This window comes from Dermacentor andersoni, chromosome 2 (genome assembly GCF_023375885.2).
Source record: "Dermacentor andersoni chromosome 2, qqDerAnde1_hic_scaffold, whole genome shotgun sequence".
Lineage (NCBI taxonomy): Eukaryota > Metazoa > Arthropoda > Arachnida > Ixodida > Ixodidae > Dermacentor > Dermacentor andersoni.
Window position 1 is genome coordinate 60014343 of NC_092815.1, and position 27489 is coordinate 60041831.

General features: G+C 44.7%; 1 protein-coding gene across 5 annotated transcripts in view; it reads left to right on the plus strand.

The window, feature by feature from the left end:
- The first annotated feature begins 7316 nt into the window (after positions 1 to 7316).
- Positions 7317 to 27489, plus strand: part of LOC126542225 (uncharacterized) — a 54817-nt gene continuing 34644 nt past the window's right edge. For 3 of the 5 annotated variants that reach the window (XM_055077094.2, XM_055077090.2, XM_055077092.2), the window contains exons 1-4: positions 7524 to 7607; positions 20823 to 20925; positions 23020 to 23195; positions 25903 to 26079. In XM_055077094.2, coding sequence (XP_054933069.1) covers positions 7601 to 7607; positions 20823 to 20925; positions 23020 to 23195; positions 25903 to 26079 — 463 coding nt within the window. In that variant the 5' untranslated portion in view covers positions 7524 to 7600. Of the gene's footprint in view, positions 7608 to 20822; positions 20926 to 23019; positions 23196 to 25902; positions 26080 to 27489 lie in introns of all 5 variants that reach the window. The other 2 variants (XM_055077091.2, XM_055077093.2) reach the window with 2 other exon arrangements.

The window sequence follows — 27489 nt, forward strand, 5'->3', positions numbered from 1 at the left end:
CTCATTCGCGCTAAAAAAATCTCAGATCAAGATGTCATGCCAACAAGCACACATTGCTACTCTTGTCTTGTAGATTTTCGCAACACTTTATCTTCCCCCGGCAGCGAAGTTGTGGTGTTATCTGCGTGGACGTCTTGAAATTGGTTCTCAATATCGATTGACGAAGGCCTAGTCTATGGTCACACAGGGATAGCTCGCTATGTCATTGCAACACATTGGTGGCGCCATGTGCAACCGCTCCGGCAAAACACGGCGAATAAGGTAGCGCGGTGACAGATGGCGACGCCAATTTTTTGCTGAGATTTGGGCGTCGCCGTAGGAGACATGCACCTGCCATTCCCTTGGTTTGGCGTTGATTCACGCAGCACACGCCTGCATGCAAAGGCCTTACAAGCATTTCATTATAACGTACGTGGCTTTACCAAGATTCGCGGCAGTACACATATGTATAGCAGTGACGTCATTTAGCTTGAAAGAAATAATACCGGTAAACGGAGACCTCAGGAGAGTAGCTGGGATTATGCTAACAAACCTTTAAGAGTCCGTTCAGAATCGCGGCACGCGGTTTAGTCTAAATATAGGCGTAATTCTAGTGCTTCATAAGGGAAACTAACGCTTGACCTAATAGACCTAGATAGGCGCGGAAAGTGTTCTCGACTGCTTCTCGATCACAGAATATCTTATTTCGATCAGATATTTAGAGAAAAGTTGCTCCATCTTCCACCGTACGTATCCTAAAAATAGGTGTACTTCTTTGTCGCACAAGAATTAACTAAGAGCTATCTATACCTAAATCCTCGGAAAGCTGAAATCCTTGCTTCCGTCACCGCCATTTGTAACTCCAAGTATTTCAAGACCACCACTAACACATATATTTGTTCTTGTCCCTCCCCTCTGTAGAACGTTAATTCGGGCGATTAAGAGTACATAAATAAATAAATAAATAAATAAATAAATAAATAAATAAATAAATAAATAAATAAATAAATAAATAAATAAAGTGGACGGCGCAATACCCTTGGGACATTCAAGGGGCAGTGGATAGATCAAAGCTGGCGCCAGGGCCGTCCATGGGAACCAATTTGGCTCTGAAATAAGGGACTCCTAATATCTTCCCCTTTTGTGTTTCTTAATCACGTCTGTGTGCCCTGACGCCAACGTTTGTTGATGTCTTTGAGAAGATGTGATAGGGCTTTTTTTTTGCAATTACGCACGTGAACATTTCTGAAACTCTCATACAATGAGCTCTACATTCTAGAAGTTCCAAGGTTTTCTAAGATTGCATTCTCTGCGAAATATTGGCCGTAAGGCTACAAGGAGGTGTTCAAGAAGCTCGAGTGCCATCTGCTAATTTCATTGCAACCTTACACATTGCTCAAAATGTTTAGTTACAATGCGTCTGTGCAGTAAGAAGAAGCACAGAAGGATTCTCGTAATACAATCCTGGACAAATGAACATGCTCTCAACGTCAAATGGGGACACGTAATCTCTTACTGGAACAAAATAGTCTCATAAAATGCGCAGCAGCTGGTAGCGAAATGGAGTGATCTTCGAAGTTTCACCATGGCTCCTTCGCCGGTCTGGTGTCTGTGTTCTCGTCCTGCTCGTTCAGCCCTTGTTCCCGCTAAAATCCATACGACTGTTACTATACATAGCAGTCATACACTAATTAGGATCACTTAATTTCGTCCTTTGTGCCTTTGTGTCCCTCTAGTTACGCAGCCATCAATGCCGAACTTGTCGAATGAATGTATTGCGAGAGTTCCTATCAGAACGTACCTCGTGACACTGCTCTGTTTCGCAGGACATTGACCAGTCAGCGACTTCCTCCGCGTGTCGCGAGATGGCCATGGCGAAAGCGAGCACGGCGAATCCGACGAGTGAACAGAACAAGCCTATTAGCACGCCAGCGATTGCACCAGGACCTGCTGGCGCCTTGTCATACCCTCGCTGGTCTTTTTCGTCGACTGCAGGACGTCAAACAATAACAAAAAAGAGCGTCTAGATTAGCCATATTCTCCTGCACTTTTTACATTTCTACGCTTCCCGCCACTGCTCTGCCGTTCTTATCTATTCAACAGTAGCCGAAAGAAGGCTGTCATCACAATAGGTACATCCCATGAGTTCTTATCACATTTGGATAGGTCGAGCGTTGTGTGTGCATCCTTGACTTTAGCATTGCTGGGAGGGCCCACTATAGTCGGATATAAATTATTGCGATATGCTTTGGATGAGCACTTGCATGTTTAATACAATGGTTCCGGGCAGTGCTCCGGCCGCCACGAGAACTAGAGAGAGGACATTTTTGAAGTGTACAGCTCAGCAGGCGGGACACGGAGGGCAACAACCGGACACATGCCCGTTCTATGACATACGTCCCAATGCAGAAAGGCAAATGAATCTGTCTCTCACTGCGTGACGTAAGAAACAAGCTAGCTTGACTGCCGTTCTCAACACAAGCGCCTGTCGAGGACAGCGCATGACTGTAAGCCGGCGCCTAATTAGAGCCCCAACCCGTCTGTAAACGAGGGCAGCAGTATAGTGGCCTAAAATAGCACCATAACTTACAACTTACACTGCGCCTTTGACTTGTCTCCGACACCCGTGGTTTCCTTGGGACCGCTAGTCAAGCCACTGGCCACGGCGTCCGCAGACGGAGGCACTATGGTTGCAGGCTTCAAGGGGCGCGCGCCCTGACTGGTGGCCTTGGGTGCCGGCTCTCGGTCTGAGGCGAGCTCGAGGTGGGAGGCACTTTTCTCAATTTTGGGGGTTGCGGACTTCCTCGATTTCACCGAACCGGTCTGCTTCGTCAGGATTGCGGAGCCGTTCGTCGGTGTCTGAACGGACTTGGCAAGAATGCTTCCTTCGTCAGTAGTCATTTCGTCGATTAGAAGAGACTAACGCAAACTTTAGGACTTTGTACTTCAAAATGGGAAGGCTGGCACTGGGCGTACTGCAAGGAAGAAGGTGTCCTCATTATATGGACCATAAAGTAAGGACCCGCAAACTGGTAGTTGTGGTTGGTTATTATTACCATAAAGGGAATGTTTCCTTCGTCCTTTTTATTTTTTTATACAAAACAATGTAGAAGGAAAGTAGTCTTTAGTGACCTGCCAAAAGGCATAAGGTGCCTGACAAGGCTATGCATCTATGCAGCCGTGAACCCGGATCATAGTGATGCACATGTACGAAAAACAAACACTTAATACAAATAAATAAATAAACAAATAAATAAATAAATAATATATATATATATATATATATATATATATATATATATATATATATATATATATATGTATATATATATATATATGGTCTGTGAACCAAGGGCAATATGTTTCGATCGGAGTGCTGTAGTAACAAAAAAATCCTAATATCAAGAACTGAGGGAGCAGATTACAGGCCACTGGTGGACACTTCATAAAATTATGAATGAAATAAAATGAGGAGGAATAATTACTCGCGGTGAGTAAAGGGACAGAATGTCAACAGATTGCGCCGGAGGAGGAGGCTACATGGCATACCTAGGACTCCCAGGAACCACAAAAAAAGAATAATCTGCGTTGTGTTTATAGGAGGTTCCCATGCCTGGGCCGTATATAGTTTAGGCAGATTTTTCACCTATATCAAGCGTGCCGGCTAAATGTCAATAACATTAAAAATACCAAAATATGTCTGGATAAATAAAGCATTCTACAAGCGTGGTTAGGGAAAGAAAAGCGCACAGTTGATGTTTGTATTGACAATCAATGTACACCAGTGTTTATGTGCCCATATTCTGCCCATTGTCCTAGTATACAAGGAAAGACATCGACTTGACGCGGTCAGAGCGCTATCGATACCTGTGAAGCTTTTCGCAAGGACACGCTTAACCAATCTTTAACTCAGTGTTCGAAAGCTGTAGACACTGCGTGGCCGACTTCGCGCACTGAACTCATCGCCTTATTTTACCACCACGGCACATATATTTACCCGCAACCTTTTCGCTCTCCCTCTTTAGTTCATATTGCCCCAGTGTAGAGTAGCGCACCTAAGGTACTCCTCCGGCAGACCTTTTCGCCCGACCTCGCCGCTTTTCAAGCCATTAACATTTCTCTCTCTCTCCTATTAGAACAGATAGTGCGGTTTGTGCTTGTTTTAAGATTTACAGAATAATATCTAAAGGAAAGCGAACATTTCGTGCAACCCGAGTAGTGAAAGTGTTAGGGCGAATGTATACTAATGCTTCTTCAAAGTTGCTTTAGAAAAATTACGCGCCCGTCATTTCCTCCAAGCTGTAAACTTCGGTAAAGTAAATGCCTTACGAGCAAGGTACGCACCTATGTGAGCTCGACGGGCCAACGACAGCTTCAGCGGGTAACGTTTCTCGAACTTGCGGCAGCAGCACCACCGGTAGCTCCAATGGCCCGGGGAATCAAGAACGTGAAATGGCACGCGGTGGGCAGTGCGCGCGACTGAACGGACGAGCACGTTCTAATTCTCTTTCTCTTCGCTCTTTGGGAAATTTTATCACCGGCTAGTGGAATTTAACGCAAATCAAACAAAACTCTCTTGAACATCGCTTGGTCGTCTGTGTACGTTCTGTGTTAAGAAGGAATTCACATTAACACCCCCCCCCCCCCCCCGCCACCCTCCCGAAGAAAACGAAGACCAAAAAAGTTAGTTTCATTCTTGTTATATTAGTGACAGGCACAATATGCTTGTTCCTCTTTTGAATAAGATTACCTTGACTGAAACCTTCAATCCCACATTCTCGGCCATGCTGTGTTTATTCGCGTAAATAGTACGGCACTTTTTTCCTCAAGTATATATTACGTCCCGTGATGTGTCATGACTTCGTATAAGTAGCCCTGTTTATGCTCCTTGCCTTTCTTTTCCGAAAGGAAACTCTTTTAAAGATATTTGCTTGGCTATGATACACGTTTTACTGCTGAAAAGGGCATTTGCGAAGTCATTTGTCGGAGCACGCTGCTGACGTGAAGTCATCGGGAGCTGAAGTCACATTGGAAAGGATTATAATAATCAACCATCGAATTATATCTTTATTTACCGTGCCCAGGAACAATCCTAAAATCTGAGTGCTGGCTCACGCATGCATAAAACAAAACAAAATGCAGGAAATATAACTAAAAGTGAAAACTGCAATTATTAGAAAGAACAATTCGCCTTATTTGCCTATAGTAATAATAAGAAGATTTTGACTTACGTCACCGAGTTCAAATATCTTGGTGTAACTTTTTCTTCCAACTTAAAATGGCTCAAACACGTCAACTTCCTTTGTTCCAGGGCGCTAAAGCGACTTGGATATTTAAAAAGAACACTGAAAACAGCAACCAACGAATGCAAATTAGCAGCTTACAAATCTCTCGTGAGGCCCACACTAGAATATGCATCTGTTATCTGCTCACCTCACTGCGTATCTGATGTATAAAAGCTTGAGGCTGTGCAGAAGAAAGCTGCTAGATTTATTTGTAATCGATACGATCGCAATTTCTCCCCTTCTCTACATGCTGGCCTGCTATCACTTGAGTCGTTGGCACGCAGGCGCACGTGTGAAAGAATTATTACGTTGCACAAAATTGTACATGCCTCTGTCATTGTCGACGTACCTGTGACATTTGTCAGCTTCTCGGCACGCATGCATAAAACAAAACAAAATGCAAGGAAATATAACTAAAATGGGGACACGGAGAGCCAATCCTTTGACTATTGTTTTCTTTCGAGCTCACTTAGATGGCCTCAAATTTTCTTTCTTGCCATTTACCATTGAATTGTGGAATAACCTACATACTCATCTCCGAGAATTGTCTCATAAGCATTTTGTAGACGAAGTTCGTTTATATGTGACATGTTGATTGTATGTTGCCTTGATGTACTTACCCACTCCTGCTATGTCTCAAATCTAAGACAGCAGTATTTGTAAATAAATAAATAAAACAACAGTAATGAAGATTCGCCACAAGACGCTTGAGACTGCTTTCGTGTAGGAATGCAAAAGCATTACACCGTTTGTAGACCTCGGAACGCCATGAACGCGTTCATGTTACGCGCTCATGACGTGGCGCCACCTCCTCCCCATTGGCTGCGACCTGACATGGGCAATGACGCGTGCACTAGGCACACCTTTAGTCAGCCAGAACCGTGGAGCCGCCGTGGCGTCGGAGTTGCTTTCATGCGTCCTTGGTGAAAGGTGGTGCGTAGCACGAGCTCCCAAGGAGCGGACTTAAGCTGCCCGACAAGGCAGCTGTACCAGGTCAAATGAGAAACCAGGCCAGGACTACCAACTAACTTTGCCATCACTGCCGACAGGTGTGTCTGTTCTGCGCATAGATTTTTTACATGGTAAAGTTAAGGCGAGGCATTAAAGAGTGGAACATTTTCGAGGCGCTCTTACACGACTGGCTGTCGTGCCAGAAGTGGTTGCGTTGAGTTCAGATCAAATGAACCATCTATGGGTGGTGACATTCAAGGACGAAGGCGGAAAAAAGATTCTCGCTGCAGGCGCTTTTGATGCCAAGGACCACCGCTGTGTGGTCGTCTACCCGGGTGACCGAGGCGTCCGTATCAAGCTCTACTGGCTTCTTCACGGAGTACCTGATGGCGACGTTCGCACTGCTTTGTCGCCTTTTGGAAAAGTGACTTAGATCACCAGGGACAAGTGGAGGATGCAAGGATGCGTTGACAGAGGGTCGACCACCCGTTCTGTCACATTGAAGCTGAAGGTGGGTGTCACTACTAAGGACTTGCCCCACCAGGTGTGAGTAGCAGAATATGTGCTCGTGCATGACCCAGGCAACGCTCCCCTCTGCCTCCGATGCCTTGGCATTGGGCACATACAACGTGAATGCCGTGTACAACGGTGTGGGCTATGTCGTCGTTACGGCCACGACGAGACAAAGTACGTCAGAACATAAGTCACAGTGACAGGCCCCACATTGAGGGAAGATGTCACGGATCACCTGATGGACGTGGTAGACGCAGTGCAAGCCGCAGGTGAAGGAAAATGTGCCCAGTCCTCAGTGTTAAGGCCCCTGAAGAAGGCAACGCATGCTGATAAAGCCAAGTCATTGGATGGCTGGGAAGACCCGCTGGATGTTGGAATGCATTATTAGAATGCCTTATGCAACCGCGCAAACGACAACGGACGAAGAAGGAAACACAGGACAAGGATGACAAGGCAGAACCAAATAGCTCGATAGAGATCGAGGTAAAAGAGGCCATGGAAACTTGCACCTCAGCAAAAGTGACGACACCACGTTAAGTAGTGCGCCTGCTAAGAGGCTTCACGAATATGCGGATGAGCACGAGGAAAAGGATCAAGAGACATGTAGCGACGACCCTCCACCGAAGAGTGCACAGGGACGCCGACAGGCGTTCAAACGCAAGCCCGGCGTTCCAGCCAAACGCCGCACTACGAACCGGACGCCTACGCATTAGCGGAGGCGTTCCTAGGAGAGCAAAAGCGCTGTTGAGGTGTGCGGACTGGGGTTTGTGGGAAGGATGTGCGTTAGCCGTCGACGTTGTGCTTTGAAGCCCAGAAAACCATGGTCCGCCTGACTAGAGCGTCGAGTCAACGAAGCAGATGTGAGGCGGACGATGTGTGGTAATTGGTTGAGATTCTCTTTTTTTCAAATGCAGCTAACCTTTTGAGTGGTCTTTGTGTAGCGACGTTGAACGCGCGTGGATTAAGCGAGCCTAGAAGGCTCGCTTAGTCCACGGAGCAAATGGTTAGCGTTTACCGCCCCAGATATACCGTGATTGTATGTCACGAGGCGGGGAGGTCTGGCAGCTTTTTACGCAACAGCATTTTTGCAGTTAAAGTGGTTGCATGGTTGCTCCCATGCCACGCTCCGAACGTGGCATGGGAGCGGGAGTCTTTTTTGAAGTTCAGCAGTACTTGAATTGTGAAAGGCATGTCATTTTACTGGGTGATATTAGTTGCGTTTTCTTTGAAAAGGATAAATCTAAGTTGCCCAGTGCTTGCGATAAAATTGCCGTGATTTTAACTTCTATCCTAAGGGAACAAGACCTTGAAGACATTGGTTATAAGTTAACAGTGTTCTTGTTGGAAATAATATTGACTTATTCGCCGTTCAAAAAAAAAAAATCGCGGTTGATGAACACGCGGAGCAAATGGTTAGCGTTTACCGCCCCAGATATACCGTGTTTGTATGTCACGCGGCGGGGAGGTCTGGCAGCTTTTTACGCAACAGCATTTTTGCAGTTAAAGTGGTTGCGTTATCTGAGGATGGCAGAATTGTACTCTGTTATTTTATATTTTTAGAGATGCCTTGGAGGGAAATATACGTGTACGCTCCGAACGTGGCATGGGAGCGGGAGTCTTTTTTGAAGTTCAGCAGTACTTGAATTGGGAAAGGCATGTCATTTTACGGGGCGATTTTAGTTGTGTTTTCTTTCAAAAGGATAAATGTAAGTTGCCAAGTGCTTGCGATAAAATTGCCGTGATTTTAACTTCTATCATAAGGGAACAAGACCTTGAAGACATTGGTTATGCGTTGTCAAGCGAAAATCATGCCGCGTATATGCACTACTATGGCGAGTGTCAGCAGGTTTGGCAGAGTTTAGGCTCCGTTATGTCAACGATAGGAAAGAAACAAAACACGTCAAAATTCAGCTCGGACTTATGAAACTAAATGATTAGCTTTTGCAAGACGACGTTTTCCAAAAGGCAGTACAAGAAAAGGTCGAAAATTTGCTCAGCACAACTACGTCAGCGTTCAACATTGCATAATGGGAACTCTTCAAAAGAGACGTTAAATTTACCCCAATTGAAAGAGCATGCGTACTCTAGCACAAAGAAAAAAAGCATGAAAACGTATTCCTTCTTCTGCTAAAATGCATGCTCTGCGCAGAATGCTCTTCGCCGGGATTATTTTCGAAAGAAATCAGAGAAGTCTGCGCTTGAAATCATACATGAAGAAAAGTACAGGGGTGTGGTATCAAGGGAATGGGCGAAGATTTTATGGATGGTAGAGACGCCAACCATGCGAGCAATAAGCGTCTAGAAGAAACACGTGGTCATTAATTATGTCAGTAGTCATTAATTCTGTTGGAATGATAGAGCACTCATTTGAGTTTTATTATGAAAGTTTGATGGGGAAAAAGACATGTGATATTGAACGTTTTAGAGCTTACTTTCTGCCATTAATTTCAACATTATCAGATGAAGTCTGTGACGTGTCTGACAGACCAATAAGCTATTCGTAAGTTGAGGATACGATTGACGAACTTAGTCTCGGTAAGTCGCCGGGGCCTGATGGTCTCGTAGGGGCTTTGTACAAGAGCTCTAAAAGTGGAATAGCTGTAGCATTACACCGCGGGATAAGGGAGATGTACGAGAATAAGGAAGCACCTCCTTCTTTTCGGACATCGCACGTTATTTTATTTCCTAAAGTGAAAATCCGTGCGATGCTTTTGGTGGTTGAAGCATATCGTCGCACCAGTGCACTAAAGTACTGGTCCGACGATTGCAGACTGTTATAATAGAACTAGTGGGTCCCCATCAGACATGCAGCATTAAAGGCAGGTCAGTCTTTTCGAATATACATACTGCAAGGTCCATACTGGAATGTTGTGATGAAAAGGAGGACCGAGTCGCCATGATACCAATTGATCTTGAAAAGGCTTTTGATAGAGTCGTCCACGATGTAATATTCTTGCTTTCAGAAGATGTTAACGCCGGTGCAGTGATAACAGATGTAGTAAGAATGGTGTACAAAGATTCCACTGCAATGTTAGCAATTAATAGGAAATTAAGCGCCAGAATAAAAGTGAATCATCAGTAAAACAAGGATGTTATTCGTCGCCTCTTTTGTTTGCTATCTATATAGCGCCACCGTTTTGTTTGAAAATAATTAAAAACAATCTACTTGTGAGTTTATCTATGCACGAATTGATACTAGAGTTTTGGCTTATGCGGACGACGTGGCAATTTTTTGCTGTGATACAGAGAGTGCGAATAAAACTATGAAAGAGGTTGTTTCTTTTTGCGCCACAGCTGGAAGTGTTGTCAGATAGACTATGTGCCTATAGGCTTATGGCATGGCAGATGACCACAGGCAGCCGAGTATTTTTGTAACGTGAACTGGGGCGTTAACCCTGGGAAATACCTTGGGGTGACATTGCAACATTATCGTGAGAGTGCAGCGTATTGGATCGAAGAAATAAATAGAGCTAAAAATCAGACAGAAAAGTTGTGTGGGCAAAAATTTTGCGCCTGCCTAGAGCGGCCAGTCGCGCGCAATATTGCGTGCGTTTTGGGGCTTCTTTTACACTTGGAAAAGCACTTTTATGTAGCACGTATTGAGCAGCAGAAAGCTGTGTCGGGAGTTTTTCATGTCACTCTACAATTTTTCCATTTATACATTTAGTCTAATTAAAATATTTAGGAAGTTGATTACTAAATTAAGATTAATTATCTAATTAGGTGGATATACACAAACATTATTTGAGTATCTCCAAGCAACGGCAAACAACATTACCTTGGTTCTGCGCAGCTGCGGGGCATTCGCATATTTTTAAATTCTGGCTAAAATTGGCTGGGACACACTGTATGTGGGAATCCACTTGGGACAAAACTAGCCGGTATAATTTGTTTCACTCGGTGAAGAATGGGAGACTAGGCCTAGGACATTTGTTTTTGAAGCAGATTGTAGTAGGTTTCTTTTTTCTTAAGCGATGAAATTCATATATTTATGTATGCTGTTATTCAAATCAGATTAAGTTCTTCCTTGCCTGAGGTTGTTGTCTTATCAAGAAATGAAGGAACTCCAACACCAATTATTTTTTTCGCGGAAGTTATGTCCTTTTCTTTACTGAAAGCACACGTTTCGAATGAATTGTTTGCCTTCTGTAACGCGTAAGAAACTTTATTGGGATCTTGCTGACGCTTTCTTGCCGCTTCCTGTATATCGCCCGCTGTATAACTTAGGACCTGAACGCAATGTGCTGAAACACATAAAAAAATACCCACTAGATCTTCAGCGAGAACCTTCTTTTTTTTTCGATTGCATTCTGGCACTCTCCCTGTGAAGCCATGGCTACAAGTGGCTATGGCTACATGGCTATGGCCATGGTTACAGGTTAAGCCAGGGATTCTTTGTTCCGTGTTCTGTTAATTGCATCAAATGTAACGAACCCGTAACTACTCAGCACATCTTCTTGGATTGCCATGACTCCGTGTTCTTGTGGGAAGTTCTGAAACAACTCTGAAGAAAGAACTGCCGATAAGCCCTTTCGGTATTCGGTTTTGCCATACGCAGATGCAGTGGGAGTGCCGGCTGACATGATAATGCTCTTGTGTATGAGCAGCATGTAGAAAATTCACATGGATGTCAGGAATGCCCACGTAGATGCAAAGTCTGCGAGGCAACACCAAGCAAAAGTCTTAGGTACGCGCGTAACACCTTAAAGGACATGATTGAACCGCCAAAGTGGTTTCAGGAGCTTGACTGTTTGGTGTCTGTGATATCATCTTTGAAGGCCTTTTAAATAGACACAGACTATCCAAACGATGTAATAATATTGTTTAGCACCAAGTGACCTGTTTTGTATGCGTTACGTAGTGTTGCGATGGAGATAAAGCGCGCTCCTCTCGCACCCCGGAGGCCCGGGTTCGAGTTCCGACCCAGACCGAAATTCGCCAATTTTTTTTTTTCAGAACCATAAATTTACTTTGTGTACAGGAGCCTCCCTGAGAAATATGACGTCACTCCGAGCATTTTCTTGCGTGTTTTTACTCTTTGCGCCATCGGACATCTTTTGGACCATCTTTCGGTCACGTCGACTACAACGGATATTCGCTCAATGGAGCTTGTATTACTTTCCCGTTAATAACAATACTGATAAAATTACTAAAGAGGGACACAATTTCCAAAGCTTCTTCGTGCCAAGGGGATGGACCATTGAATCAGGGTCAAATAAGAGTACACGACAGTTCGGAAGATTTCTGTCGCATTTGGCAATGACATATGTCTGCAACTGCAGAGAGCTAACCCAAGTTACGGACCCAAGTTACGGGCACACACTTACATAAACAACCTATTGCGAAAATTCCGGAAGAAACCATCTCAGGATATCTGTCGATGTTAAGGCGATTAGCATGCAAGCAAGGTAGCGATAGACCGTATTACCACCTTCGAAAGGCGTCATGTATGAGGCGTGCGATTAGTAATACGAATTTGAAAGAATTGCGCTTTTATGCTGTTTTATGTTCTACGTTTCGCGTACGTGGAGGGCTCTTGTCGCGGCAGTTCTATACTGCAAACCATCCTTATGCTCATTAAGAATCTTTTCTCTGTTAAAAAACACGTTGGGGGGCTAGTTGGTTAGAATCTATGATAGTGTATACGCTGTCTCTGCGTATCTGTTTCTTTCTACGTCCTCGTTCAGTCGCGCTTATGCACTCTATCATGGATCTTTTCTCTCTCACAATGCTCCACCGAGAAATATGAGGAAATGAGTAGCATGCGTTGCTACTCGTTGTAGAAGTGTCATCGCAAAGACGCATTCTTTTGGCCTTTAAGCAGCTGCTAAAATACGAGGAAACCGGGGTTGTCCTTTCAAAATCTATCACCCCACATGAATAACTCGTGTTTCCACATTGAGCCTGTAATAGTTTACGTGCAAAGACAACATAAGTGCAACGTCAAGCTACTCACGCTGCGCACCACACGCCTGACTTGCATTTAATTCGGCCACGTAAGACTCCGTATTTGAGCTTTCACCCTTCTCATTGTGGCAAACAGCTACGGCGTGTTCAACCATGACCTCCTCATCACATAAGATTCTTTTATGGAGCCTGTCTTATATGCAGAATACTCAACACAAATGTCTGACCAAGGTCTGGTCAAAATTATCCAGAATCAGCAGCACTACTCAGTCAAACGTGCGAGAGTTGTCATGTCGCAATACAAAGCACGCGGTAAATGCACCAACAGTGCAATCATACAACATAGGTATGCTTCTCGATAAATGTTCAGGCAGGTAAAAAAGAGGCGCACGCTACATAACGCCAGACGTTTTATTCCAGCTTTGCAACAAAGTCAACAGACACAAGAACAAATGGTGCAGACAGAACCCCTCAGGTAGTGTTCCGCAGCACGAGCTTCATCGGCAGTGTGCTGCGACATTTCCGAGGCTTTGGTGCAGCTTCATTTTTAAAACCCATGCCTTCAACCGTGCCAGATGAAGTTCTCGCCGCAGAAACGTTTGAAGACAGATGTAACACTCTTAACCTCTCAAGTCATACTTCGTGCTCTTCGCCAAGTAAGACGCGTTCACTGACACACTGATGAAAAAAAAAAACTCACAAACAAAATGTCTTGAAGAACTGAAGAGACAGGAATTTCACTCAGATGTTACCTATGTTGTCACCTTCCTCGGGAATGTCCGGCAGTTTGTTGCCGAGCTTCTTGGAGGAGTCAAGCCCGGTATACAGAGTGGCGTGGACCATTCCAATCGCCACGATGGCCCCAGCGGACCACATGACAGCCGACCAGAAGTCTGCGGCATAGAGAACCACCAACGCCACAATCGCCGCCGCGGCCATCCTCTGGTTCTTGCTGAGCACCAGCCTTGTGCCCCACACGGCCGCAGTCTCGTCGTCCTCGTGGAGCTTGAGCGCGACGCACACTGCAGCCACCACCGCGACGCTCCCCACTAGCTCCAGGCCAGACATGACATAGCCGGTCAGGATGACGACGAACAGAATGCCGTAGTTGCTGCGGAAACGATCCACGTTCGATTGGATCCGTTTGGCAACCTCCTGGACCGACCTGGGAATGGAATATTTCGCAGTGTCCACGAAAAGCTCCCACGGCTGTGCGCGGTTGAGCTGCTCGTTGAACCAGGACAGAATGGCGCGGCGTACGTCAAAGTCCTCCTCCTTGGCAGACGAGGGTTGGCGCTTTCGCGGCTGCGCTGGTGTTGGCGGGTGGAAAGTGGCTGGAGCATCACCAGATGATTTCGGCCTGTAGTTCAAGGACTCCCCAATGTCGCCCTGCTCACGGTCCATGGCTTCGAGCTTCGCTGTGTTGGCTGGTTGGCTGGTCGTCAGCGGTAGCTTCACCCTGCTGTCTTTTTTGGCAGGATTAACAGACCTTGACGTGGCGCTAGAATTGCTCCGAGCTGTAGCGAATCCCCTTCAGCCAGCGCAATGAACGCGCTTAGTTCACGCGCTTCTTTGACTTCGTCGTCGCCGGCGTATGGCGCGAGGTCAATAGAATGCCACTTCTTTTTTCGCACGTGGTGGGTTTTTGAGGAAACTCTCTTCGTGTCTTTCTTGCTATGTTTTGTTTCATGCTGAATGCACTCTCTTTCTTCATTTTTCTCGCATACCTCATCTTTCATTTGACAATAAAAATATATTTAATACTCAGCCTCGTCGCGTGCTTTCTCTTCCATGAAGGTCACGACGACGACGACGACGATGAGGAAGACGACGACATGTATTGTATGAGAATTAACTTCAGAATTAATGTTATGTTTCCATTGCAAACCATGGCCAATCCAACGCCCCTCGAGGGCACACGCCATGTCTTAGTAATAACAGCGCCCACTTTTTTATCTGTTTTGTAATTATATTACCGCCCGGTTCATGGCCTATCATCCACAGTGGGTGTGTACTATTACTATACAAGAAATAATCGTCATCATCATCATTTAACTTCAGTAAAGGAAACGAAACTTTAGACGGGAATTTTCTATCTGATCAAAACGAATTGCTCGTAGAAATGGCTTCCGATATTCGGCAACGCGAAAAAGTTGTTGAGTTGATGAAAACGTTGATGACATTAATGCTACGCACCTCCATCAATCAAGTGAGCTTAACTGCGGAAGGGTGCAAAGCACTCCCCTGCTAGTGGGTTGATGCAACAGAAACTATATTGATGCCCAGGTTTATTTGTACCACACGAAATGCTCTGAAAAAAAAAAAAGAAACAAGGGACGCTGTAGCAGTTGTGTCCTTCAAACATATCTTAGTCTTCACTCACTAATTTGCTCCTTACTCAAGATAATTTATTTTAACCCGTTTTTCATACTCATAATTTTCAGTTAATCTTTACCATTTTCATATATTTGTTCATGCCATGCCTCCCATCATTATACATTGATTTGGTTCATTTAATCAACCGGGGTAGCTTAAACTACATATTTATTGCTTGAGCGAATCCACTTATATGACATTTTTTTAAATATCAGATTAAGATATGGTTTCGCGTCCGACCAACTAAGTTGGCGCCACCCAGCACGTATGGCACTGCGGTACATATATATATATATATATATATATATATATATATATATATATATATATATATATATATATATATATATATATATATATATATATATATACAGGGTGTTTCAGCGAACCCTTCAAAAATTCTGAAAGGTTGCCTGAGGCAGCCCAATTCTAGTTGTTGAGGTGGTCTACTCGAAGTGGCAGAGTGAGTGAGTGAGTGAGTGAATAAACTTTTATTTGGTCCAGCAAAGTGCGATAAAACGCGCACCCGGCTAATCCCACGACGGGACTGACAGATCTAGTCTGCCGGCCCGATCGCGGGCGCGCTGGACAGCCAGGATTTGATCCTCAAAGACAGGACTTCGCAGGAGCGCGTCCCACTCTTCCTTGGTGAACTTCGGGCCCAGCGACCCGCACTCCCAGAGCATATGAGGCAACGTAGCTACCTCACCACAGGCCACGCAAGAACAATTTGGATAAATCTCTGGATATATGCTATTAAGGGACGCCGGATTTGGGTACGAATTCGTTTGCAGAAGTCTTAGTGTGACCGCCTGCGGCCTGCTTAGCTTGGAGTGAGGCGGGGGGAAAACCCTTCTCTCTAAGTAAAAGAATTTCGTGATTTCGTTGTGTGTGAGAGGAGCGTCTCTGTGTCCGGGGAGAGAGTCGCCCGATCCGAGGGCAGCGCGGTTGGTAAAGCCACGCGCAGCCTCGTGGGCAGACTCGTTGAGGTTCAGAGGAACCCCCTCAATCGCCCCGACGTGTGCAGGGAACCAAAAGATCGAGTGCATGGAGGTGTTGCCCTGTTTGGCGCCTTTCAGAATTTGAACTACCTGCCGGGCTACCCGGCCTTTCTGGAATGCCCTGATGGCGGCTTTCGAATCGCTATACACCCTGTCTCTCCGACCGTCTTGCATGGCGAGTGCAAGTGCAGACACTACTTGCAAAAATATTGAAATGCATCATTGCCTAATTAACAAACATTCGCTAATTAACTTCGTAACTAATTGCATTATGGCACATATTGCAACTTGCAAAATTTAGCCGTGGAGTTTGCAAGGCGGATCCACTTGGAACGAATCCTCAGGATGCCACCAGTTTCGAGATATTTGCGGGGAAATGCGTTGGCGTTCTAGCTATTTTTGCGCGAGAATGTATATAACGGCGCTTTGATAAGCAAGTAACTGGAACGCCAATGCATTCGTTCGCAAATTTAAAAAGTGAATTAGTGAATTCCTGCTAATTATCTGATTATGCATGTTCGCCTCTTCGAGTAGACCAGCTGATAAACCAGAATTGTGCTACCTGCTACGGGCAATTAAAAAAAAAAGAATTGTTTCGCTGAAACACCAAACACCAGGTGTACGTGTATATTGTTTACTTACATTGTCAGTGGTTTTCATAGTGTCGTATCCACAGCGGTGTCCATTTCTTCGTATAACATGCTGCTCTTTAATAGTGGTATGTGTACCTAAAAAACCAGATATTATACAGATACACGCACTTTTCATGAGTCAATACCAACAATGCTTCGCTTTACGTAGATATGAACTGAAGTAAAGAGTACTTGATTGTTTTTTATATAGACTAACATACAGATATGTGTGCGTGTGCGTATGTGCGCGCGTGTGCGTGCGTGTGCATATATATATATATATATATATATATATATATATATATATATATATATATATATATATATATATATATATATATATATATATATATATATATATATATATATATATATATATATATATATTGTCGTGCTGCGGTCGTGGCCACGGAGTGTTCGAGGCGTTTCTCATGCGTCGGTTTCTTTTAGTGCTGCTGCGTATCGAAACGCGCCAAGCGTCTCAAAACGCTGGCTCGCCCGCGAGGAAGGGTGTTTTGTGCTGCTTGTCGAAGCATGGCGTCCGTGGCGCGATGATTTCAATATGATGCTTATATGCTCGAGATCCTGTGTTCAGATCATTCAGTCGGACAACTTTATTAGTGTTCATTTAAAATTTTAAAGTTTCCAAAGTCACGAAGCCATTTAAAGCCGAAATGACGAAGTTTATGCAAATCCATGTACTAACCATCAATCACATACTGGTTGAATGGCCCTGCTTGAAGTTCCTGTAGACACAAGCCTCAAATTCGCGCCTACTGGTTATTGTATGAAACGTTATGCTTAAAATGTTGAACGCGGAAACTATTTAACTGCACCTTACCAGGATGGCGCAATCCCGTTAGGCGCGTTCGGCATTAGAAGGTAGATATGTGCGAAAATATCACAGTATTGCTATACGAGCGAAGCAATGAATGCCATAGCAACATATTAGAATACTACACGAAGTGTAAGCCTTATAACTACAGTGGCAGTATGAATTGAACTAAACGTAAGCTAAGCAAAAACGAGCGGTTGTCCTAGGGGTCCTCTGCTTAAATCATCCCATCGGACAATTTCATCTATGGTTATTATTGAAAGCCAACGTTTTTCATAGCAATTTTACCACCACTTTTGCGTATCGGGTATGCTTCGAACCTCTTTCGTGGGCCGATTCTGGGGTTGTGCATAGTCGCGCCAATGAAATTAAGGTTTGAGATCAGTTATTGTTGCCCACATTTAATATCAAAGTCTGAGAAGACTTAAGATGAAAGGCTTGTGCTGTCGGTGTTTTGCTTCACGACATTTGAGAGTTGGCTGTCATTCTCAAAATTCTGAGGAATATAGTTCTCAAGAATGTGAGCCCTGGTATGAGCGACTTTAGTGATAGAATGGTGTGGCCGCACATACTGCATGTAATATAGCAGGGCGCGGCATATAGCATACATATATAAATATATGCGAAACCTCACGGCGACAATGATAACGATGACGACGCCGACGACGGCAAAAATTCGTTTGGAGTGCCCGGATAGTTCATATCACAATAAAAAAAAAAGTTTCTCCAACTCGGAAAGAAATATTCACTTTAAGAGGAAGCTTTAGCTCGAGTGCTCCTATCTAAATACATGTAAAAGGAAAAATTGTCTTTCTCGGCAAACATTGCACCACATTTGGCGAGGTTTGTTGTATTTAAAAGGAAAACTTACGCTCTAGTGGCTGCTCGTTCCGAATTTCTGATTTAGGTCATGAATTTTTTATTAAAAACTGGTCAAAATCGAACATTTTCAGAAAACGAAACTATCCAGTTTAAAACTCGGCAACTAAGCAATGAAAAACAATATCACAACTACGTGAATTACATGTAGTAGTTCATCTAAAGCGGATAAAATTGATATGTTACACATGAATCTCAAGAAAGTTAATAATATGGAAATGCAGCTTTTGCAAAACACTTGTACACAACGTAACAAATTCACGTAAAACATAACATGACATATCAAATTTGTCCGCTTTCAATGGTCTAGTGGATGCCGTTTACAGAACCGCAATAAGTGTTCTTTATTCAGAGCTATTCATGTGTAAACTTCGTGCTTCTATATTTTTCAAACTTTCGAGCAAAATTCAGGCCGTAAATCGAAATTCCGTTTCCAAGAGTAGCTAGAATTTGACTTTGCCTCTCAAATCTAACAAATTTCACTAAGATCGATTCAGGGGTTAACTAAGAAAAATGTTTTTGCGTTTTACAAGTATTGGAATGGGCCACGTTGGAGTTGGGCCTGAGCTAAAGCTTCCTCTTAAAGATCAGAAGTGCCTGTGTCGTGCGCAAAAAAGAATCGGCGTTTCCCCAGCGCCCAAGAATGTCTCGAAGTTCAAAGCGTCCATGTTAAGGGAGGTTCGATGAGCCCTTTAGGTTATTTTTCGGATTGACTCTTTCTTATGTAATTATGGAGTTATATATAATCACCGCCGTCTTGGGACAAGATGGGAATTCGGGGATTCCCTAGCCTCTAAAGTTTACCACACGCTTCTTTAATCATCAGTGTACAGTAGCGTTCAAGCCATTTCGCTGTGCTAATATTTATAGGGCCCATGAAAGTATTTATCTCTCTTTCTGTAGCCTCCCTCGTGACTACCAACCATATTTTTCAAGAATCACCGAGGGAAATGGCGAATGTCGTGCAGGACTGCTGCAGGTAGTTGGGTAGATATATCTAATGATTAGTTGCACGACATTATGGCGTCTCCGATTAATGAATAGAGTCCATATATGCAAAAATGTGACGCTTTTATGAACATTATTTCGTATTTTCTGTGTTGTATCTACTGAAGCCAAACATATTCTTGTACGTCTAGCTTGTTTTTCACTACACTCAAAAGCCAGTGCCAACAACCTTGAGGAGCATGCTAAATCTCTGCCCATATTTGGCAGTGCACAGTTTCAGAGAAATTTCGAAGAAATGAAACGCTGGACAGCTTGCGGTGACGGAACTGTTAGCCCGATTCATGGCCGATCCCCCGGAGTGGGTTGCATCATTGCTCTAGGTAGCAAGAACAAGAACAAGCTCGCGGTGAAGAAAACGAAAGCGCACGCCCCGCACGAGCCTCACGAACCTCACGCGCTTCTCATCCAGGGCTCTGGAAATTAGAACAGGCGAGTTCAAGCGCTGCTTCTTTTTCTGAAAGTTTATTACGTGTCTAAAAAAATGCTTTACTATTGCCCTGTATTTCTGCATGAACGCCTCTCTCTTTATAAACGCCGCTTACTTCACAGCTTCTTGTGTCATTGAGGACTAGCTGAGGACTACCAGGAAGGGCTAGCCTCTCTCGCTTCTTTCCAACAACGACAGGAGGTCTTCTTTTCCATCTCTTGATTGGCGGTGAGGCAGGGCCTTGTCGTTCCCCCGTGTGAGACCTGAGCCCGGGTCGCGTTAAAGCTTGCCGGACATACAATAAAGTTGCATCCATCCATCCATCCATCCATCCATCCATCCATCCACCCACCTACCCATCCATTGATTGTATATATTGCGCCTCACCAACTCCGCGTAGTTCAAGGAACGCTATGGATTGCACGAACCAACGAGAATAGTGAACCAAAGGTATCGCTAAAAAATACCGGCCCTGAAGTGCTTCTCCGTTGTCTACCACTGATCGCGCGACGCCGGCTAAATGGAAGCTTTGCGGATGGATCACTACAGCATTAACAATGCCCGAACCCTCCTCCCAGTTTTGCGGTACCCCCAGCCGGCTCTCTTTACTGCATTTGCTGACAGGAGCCCTAGCCTTCGCCATACCGCAGGGATGTTGGTGAGACGGAGCGTACATAAGGCGCTGTTTACGCTGCGTTCGAATTCTTCCTTGACACAGAATGGGATAATTCGTTTCCCTCTGAATTCTTTTTTTACCTGGCCAGTGGACTCGCTAACCAAAGCACGTTTTGTCCTACGGCCGAGCTTGTGATTCGGAGCAGTAAGGGTGTGCGAGCGCTGCATAGCGTTGCCCCATTCCCGCACTTCTCTCCCGTAGACATACCGTGTATAACATAACTGTATGGCCAAACTGATTTAGTTATCCTTGGCGGCGTCGTGAGGAACGGAAATGAAAAGAATCGTTGTCTCTCAGCGTCGTCGGCCTTTCTGGTTTGCATGAATATCGATATCATCGTGTTCCACTTTCAGGCATGCTTCTTGTAAGGAGGCTGTGTGCGTGCCTGGTGCTTCTGCACCGCCTCCAAGCCTTGCCTGTCCAGAATACGACGCCATCGCTGCTACGATTCCACGGGTAAGACAAAGCACACTCCTTCTCTTCTTGAGCACAACCTTACCACATAGCGCAAGAAATCATAGATTTCTCTTTCCTGTTGGACCTCAACGGCGAATCGTGCAAACCTAGCAGACCATCCACGGGTCAGTTAGGCTATACAGCTCCTCACATGTTTCCTTTCTTCACGCATCGACTGCATGAGTTGCTCACACGTGGCTTACCAGCTGTGCCTTTGTGCAACCTCTAAACCATGTCAAAGTTGCACTGCCCCTTATCCTCACAAACCGTTACTACCAAGTACTAAATAGCAGCGTTAACTTTATCTGATTATTTGATCGTAAGTTCTTGTGCATTTAATATAATGAATGCATTTTTATTTTATTTTTATTTATTTTCAATACTGCTGCTCTCCTTCGAGAGCGTGGCAGTTGGGCAGTACAATAACTCAGCTGTACAATGCCAGGAAAAAGTATAGATTACACAAAAAGTAAAAAAAAACGACATAAGCAGTGCAAGTTATACATAGTACTATACAAGTAAACCATATTAAAATTAAACGGAATAGTCAATAATAAAAAAAAAGAAATGTAAGAGAGCAAGATGCTTTATAACAATAGCACAGATATTACTAAGGGCAAGTAATAAAACAGAAATAACTAAAATAAACTACGAGTGTTAGGGAATCATTATGGCAAACGAATAAGCTGTCGAAACTTAGACTGTTTATTAAAATTTCCTAATGAATAAAGCAATCTGTGCCGGTGTCCCTGCATGCATAATAGGTACTGTTATTCACACACAGTTTTTTCTATTTGTAAGATAAATTCGGATAATGATTCAATGTTGGTGATAGTAGGATCAAGTTGGTTCCATTCTGCTATCGCGAGCGGGAAGAAAGAATACTTAAATGTGTCATTTTTGCATGTGTATTCTGTCAATGTGTGCGCATGCTTGTTACGTGTAGGTCGAGCCTCGGAGAATTAAATGTATCGGGAGGTATCTATTCTGTAGTTATTTTTTAGTAGTTGAAACAAGAATTTTAAGCGAGCGTGTTTCGCTCTTGTGGATAGCGTTCGCAAACCGGACTGGGTTAAAAGATGTGTTGGCGAGTCTGTACGCCTATATTTGTTATGGATGAACCTCACAGCTTTCCTTTATATTGATTCTAGCTTACTTATGTTAGTCTGTGTATGCGGAAACCAGACTGTGTTAGCGTATTCGAGAACAGGCCTTACAAATGATGTGTAGGCTAGCAGCTTCGTTGACTTGGTTGCGAGTGCCAGGCTTCTCTAATGCGTTTATTATCCTGAAAGATGATAGCAAGCCATATAGTTTTGTTGTATCTCTGTCAGCTATCTGGCAGAGTTTCGTTTCAATTTGCACTCGAAATATAACAAACTTTAACCTTTATGGCACAAACGTAAGGACACAGAGTACAGAGCTAGTTATTAGATCAACTCGATCTCCACAATGGAACTCTCACAGTAAGTGCAAAATAAATATCTCGTCCATTGTTGCCTCATTCATCTCGTTGTTTTTTCTGTGATGTTCCCTAAATGCATCACGATGGATGTTCTGGTGCAATATGTTTCCTTACAGAACATGTTGCCATGTCTGAACTTAATGCCAAGAGTCTCTTGCCGGCGTACGGACGCCTGCTAGTCATGATAGCGACTGGCATGATGGCGGGACGACCGCTGCGGTAAACAATAATCAAAGATCCCACTTCCCAAACATTTACGTAAGAAACGTCTTGCAAATTTGGGCGTCGATATTTTTTTTTGTTCGACACCTCTTCAAATAGTTCCAGTTGGACATATAACCACCTTCAGGGTAATAAAACCTCCTTATAGAATTTTCTACGCCTCGATAGCCACACAGAAAAGAAAAAGATGCAACGAAGCATGGCGCTTACGAACAGGACACAGCAAATTTTTATAAGGTCTCCTGAAGTTATAAAATCAAGCTCAAGAAATTACTCCCACTACATGGAACCGGTGCTATGCGGACCATGTGGAAAATAGCAAGCGCGTAAAATTAATAGAGATCCAACTGCCCGATACGGACACTTTACAAGGAGCGTGATTGATTTGTTTCTTCGTTTCTTCCCAGCGATGAGCGACGTGGCCACTACGAGGTTGTTCTGGACGAGCCTGTCAGAGGGATGAACGCTTTTCGAGTCGACGACGACTTGGAGGGCTCTAAGATGGCCGCAGGAGAGGACGACGACCGCATGGGCCAAAACTACTACAACAGGATACTGAAGAAGAAGGCAGCGGTCACTCGAGGTACGCAAGCCACTGATTTCAACACGAAGCGGTTTATTCCTTACTTCAAGTCTCGTGTTTTGCTTGCGGTAACTTCCAAAAACCATGAATCCCCAACTGGCCTACACCCACACTCTGCTAAGTATACTTCTTCATGCGTGTAAAACCCCGCTTTAAAGGTAGCGTGTGACAAACAGACAGCAGCTGAATCGGTTAGCGCGGTGGTCTCGCAACCCGATGTTAGTGGTTCAAGTCCGCCGCCCGACAAGTAATTTTTATTTTCGGGCGGCTTGGGTTTTTTCGTACGGCAACACCAACACCGATGCCGACACGAGTGCGGCAATACAAGCTTCGCTTGAAAAATAAAGGACGCGCTTCTGTTAGAAACCAGTAACCCTGTAATGCTTGTCACTTTCACTCTTCATTTTGATCTATATGAATACCAAATACTTTACCGTGGATTGCAAAGCCCACTTTGTTTAGACAACACACCTCGTGTTCTAACGCACTGAGAAATCAGATCGAGGAATAAGCGATCCAAAAAAATCAAGTGCGTACTATACGCTACATGTACAATCAGGCACTCATACAGTCTGTAGCGCACAGGGTAAAACATATTTACTACCGCATTAGGTCAAAATGGAACTAGCCACCTCGATCACCAGCTGACCGGTGGCGTATCAGAATGCGTACATGTATATTTGTGTATCACTTTCGCGCAGGTGTGGTTTCGCATGCATGTAAGCGCAACGTTCAGGCGGTAGCCAAAAGCTCGCACCCATTCTAGTCAGGAAGCGAAGGAAGGGGTATGCACTACGGTTTAGTCACGTTTCAACAAGTGGCGGGCGCTCCTCCCGCTAAAGCGGCTCTTAACATATTCCAGCCAATGGCATTAGCGAACATAATGTTTAAGGACCCCACCGGCCAACGGCAAGCAATCGTTGCGAGCGAGGAAAAGCATCTACTGAAAGCATTTTTACGCTAAATCAGTTCGCAAGATCCTATTCCAGCCAATTATGATGTTGGACACGAAACAGTATGAAAGACCGCATCCGAAAGAAAAGATAGATCTCTGCGCGAGAAACTTTCTGAATGCGATCGTAGAACCTTGGTGAATGCAGCGCCTGCTCCAAGCTCGATCAATACTAAGCCATAATTTTGTTCATCCATGTCACTTAAGTTCCTTACCAGTTCCTTTTAAACCAAGTCAACAGCACGTGTTGTACCCTGTGATTGACCCCTGCATGTACACCCTTGGGACGTGGTGTCTGACAACTATGCTGTCCAGCACAACGCATGCTCCATTCCATGCCTAAGAATACGAGGTACCCAAAAATAACCGGAATTTCCTGATAAAGCACAGGGATATAGTCTTTATTTTAATACAGCTTTAATCGCATTCAATTTACTTTCCATTAGTATTAATGTACTTGTCCAAACGTTAATTCCATTGTTGGAAGCACCTTGCAAATTCAGCCTCTTTTATACCTGCTAGCGCCGTCCTGACATTACGTTTGACTTCGTCGACTTCCTCAAAACGCTTGCCTTTCGAGTTCCTTTTCATCCGACGGAACAGGAGCAAACCCGCGGGAACTAAATCTGGCGAATAGAGGGCGTGGGTCAAGGTAGTCTGCGTTGAGGCCAAAAATCGGCGAACAACGAGAGCCGTGTGCCTGGGAGCATTGTCATGATGCCGGAACCACTCGCTGGAATTGCACAAGGCCGGATGTTGTCACGCTGCACTTCTGCGCAGCCGTTTGAACATCTCCAAATAGAATTGTTGGTTGACGGTCTGGTATTAGGAGACGAATTCTGAACGTGCGATATCTTCGATGTCAAAAAAACAAAGCAGACCAGCATTGCCTTCAAATTCCATTTAACCTGACGGACAAGGTGAGGCAATTGACTTCCGTTTACTTGTTTGTTGCTTAGTACTTTCGGGGTGTAGTACCCATAGCGCCATGACTCGCCGCCTGTGATGATATTGTTTAAAAATTCTAGAACATCCGTGACTACGTCCTTGATTACATGACAGGCTTCCACATGACGATCGCGTTGATTTCCCGTGAGAAGTCTGGATACGAACTTCGCAGCCACTCGTCGCATTTCCAAATAGTCGTGCAAAATGCGCTGAATTCAGCTCCAGGATAACTCGCATATGTCATTGAGTTAGTCCATTGTTCTGAGACGATATACTCTGAACAGATCACAGATTTTTGGGATGTTGGCCTCCGTTCAGGCACTTGAAGAACGACCGTAACGGCGCTGATCTTCCATGTTCAGTTCCCCCAGTTTTAAACCAAGAATACCATTCGCACACTTGAGTTTTACTGAGATGAAGTTCTTTGTAGGCTCCTTGCATCATCCAACGGCTTCTGCTCGTTCTTTCTGAGTAAAAAAAAAAAACCAAACTTCAACGCCGCATGTTATTCGAGAGAATCTGCCATTTCTTCGCGTCTCAGGTGCACTACAAACATACACACACAGAACTGCCAGCGAAACCACACGTGTCGTTGTCGCTTGGCGCCACTTGGCATACTGACTCACGAGAGGTACCTCCCACAGCGTCCTAGCGGCGCAGCCTCATACTACGAGTACACGACGCGCAGGAGTATGATTCCAGTTATTTTTGGGTCCCCCCGTTGTATACTATACGAGCAAAGCATGCGACGTTCCGGGCTGCCCACATGTGGTGTCGAGCGTTCACCTCTTCATTCATCGGCGGCAGGGCCCCGTCCGCAGGTCCGGCCCGAGCGGCACGAGACATGCGACGACGACCGGGACTGCAGGCGCTCGCCCAGCCAGATCTGCATAAAGCACGCGCGCGAGCTGCACGGCCGCTGCCAGTGCCCCTTCTACCGTCCCGTCGAAGCCACCTTTAACGGCGTCGTGCGATGCGTCACCGGTACGAGGCTCGCTGGCTGCGGGGTTCTGCTGCGGAGCATTAGGTCGCGGGTTCGATTTCTGGCCGTGGTGGCCGCATGTTTACAGGGGCGAAGCGCATGTGCACTTAGATATGGATGCACGTCAAGAGAACTTCAGCTAGTCAAAATTAACCCGGAGCCCTTCCAGTAAGACGTCAGCCTGCAATTTAGCTTCTTGTTGTTGTTGCTTTCGTATCAGCACGCACAATATGCGTTTACGATGGCAGCTTCCTCAACGACGCCTTAATGCTTACTATAGACTTGCTTGAGCATCTGCATTAAAATTTGACGTTAGCCTTGTCCCCAGGTTTTACGTGATGGCCGAAGCTAAGCAACTCAATCAATCTTAGCGGTCGTTCGTTGAAAACTGACAACATAGTTATTTTCTCAGCGTAAAATAATAGATATAAATAAAATTACTTCTATTGTTCGCCGCGCTACCTTATCAAGGTGGTGCGTTCAACTGCAGGATTTTGCTGTCGTTGAAACTTCTCTGAATGCGGAGAAAAAACTACATAATCTGACTGTTGGCCCGAGTTCCCAAAAGTGCTATTATGTAAGCCCCACCCGTAACCGCGTCACCGATCTTCATGTCGCAACATTCGTTATAGTGAGGGTCACCGGGTGCCCAAGCGATGGCCGTGAGAAACTGATTTCACATAAGTTTTTTTTTTTTTTTAAATACGGGGTCTACAGTACATCCTGTTCCCGTTTCTATAGTATATTGTTCTGCCTATGTGACGCAAGCTTTCTATTGGTCATACTCGCTCATATAAACTGTGACGGTGAATTACTTTCATCTTTATCTATTCAGGGCCATGTTATCATATAGCTATATATCTTTCGAGCACTCCTGTGCTTGCAAGCATAAGCTCTAAAGAAAACCGCGTCGGTACGTAGGAAAGGTACTTTGCGACACTTTTATTACACAGTTGGCGCCATTCCAGCGTGCTCGAGGCGACCCGTCCCGTGCTACGAGATACCTACACAGCGCATGTGGGATGCATTACAGCGTGTTGAGGTGGATTCCTTGTAGTTATTCGTGTGTTGAGCGGCGTAATCTTTTAAGTAGACAAAATGAAGCATTTTAATTGAATATTGGAAACGTATACCTTCATTGTTTTACTTTGTTTTCCGCCAAGCATTGCTTTCTACATTATACACGGGAGCTTCACGTACCAACGCCATGATGTGATTTTGAGTCTCGTCGTGGTGGGAGGCCACGGAATGATTTTGCTGCCTGGAACCCCTTTAACGGGCACCCAATGCAAGATACTCGAGTGTTTAGTGCGTTTGCCCCCCACGGTATGCGGCTGACGCCGCTGGTATCAAACCCCTGATCTCAGTCTCAACAGCGCAGCGCCATAACCGCTGAGCCACCGTGGTGGTTT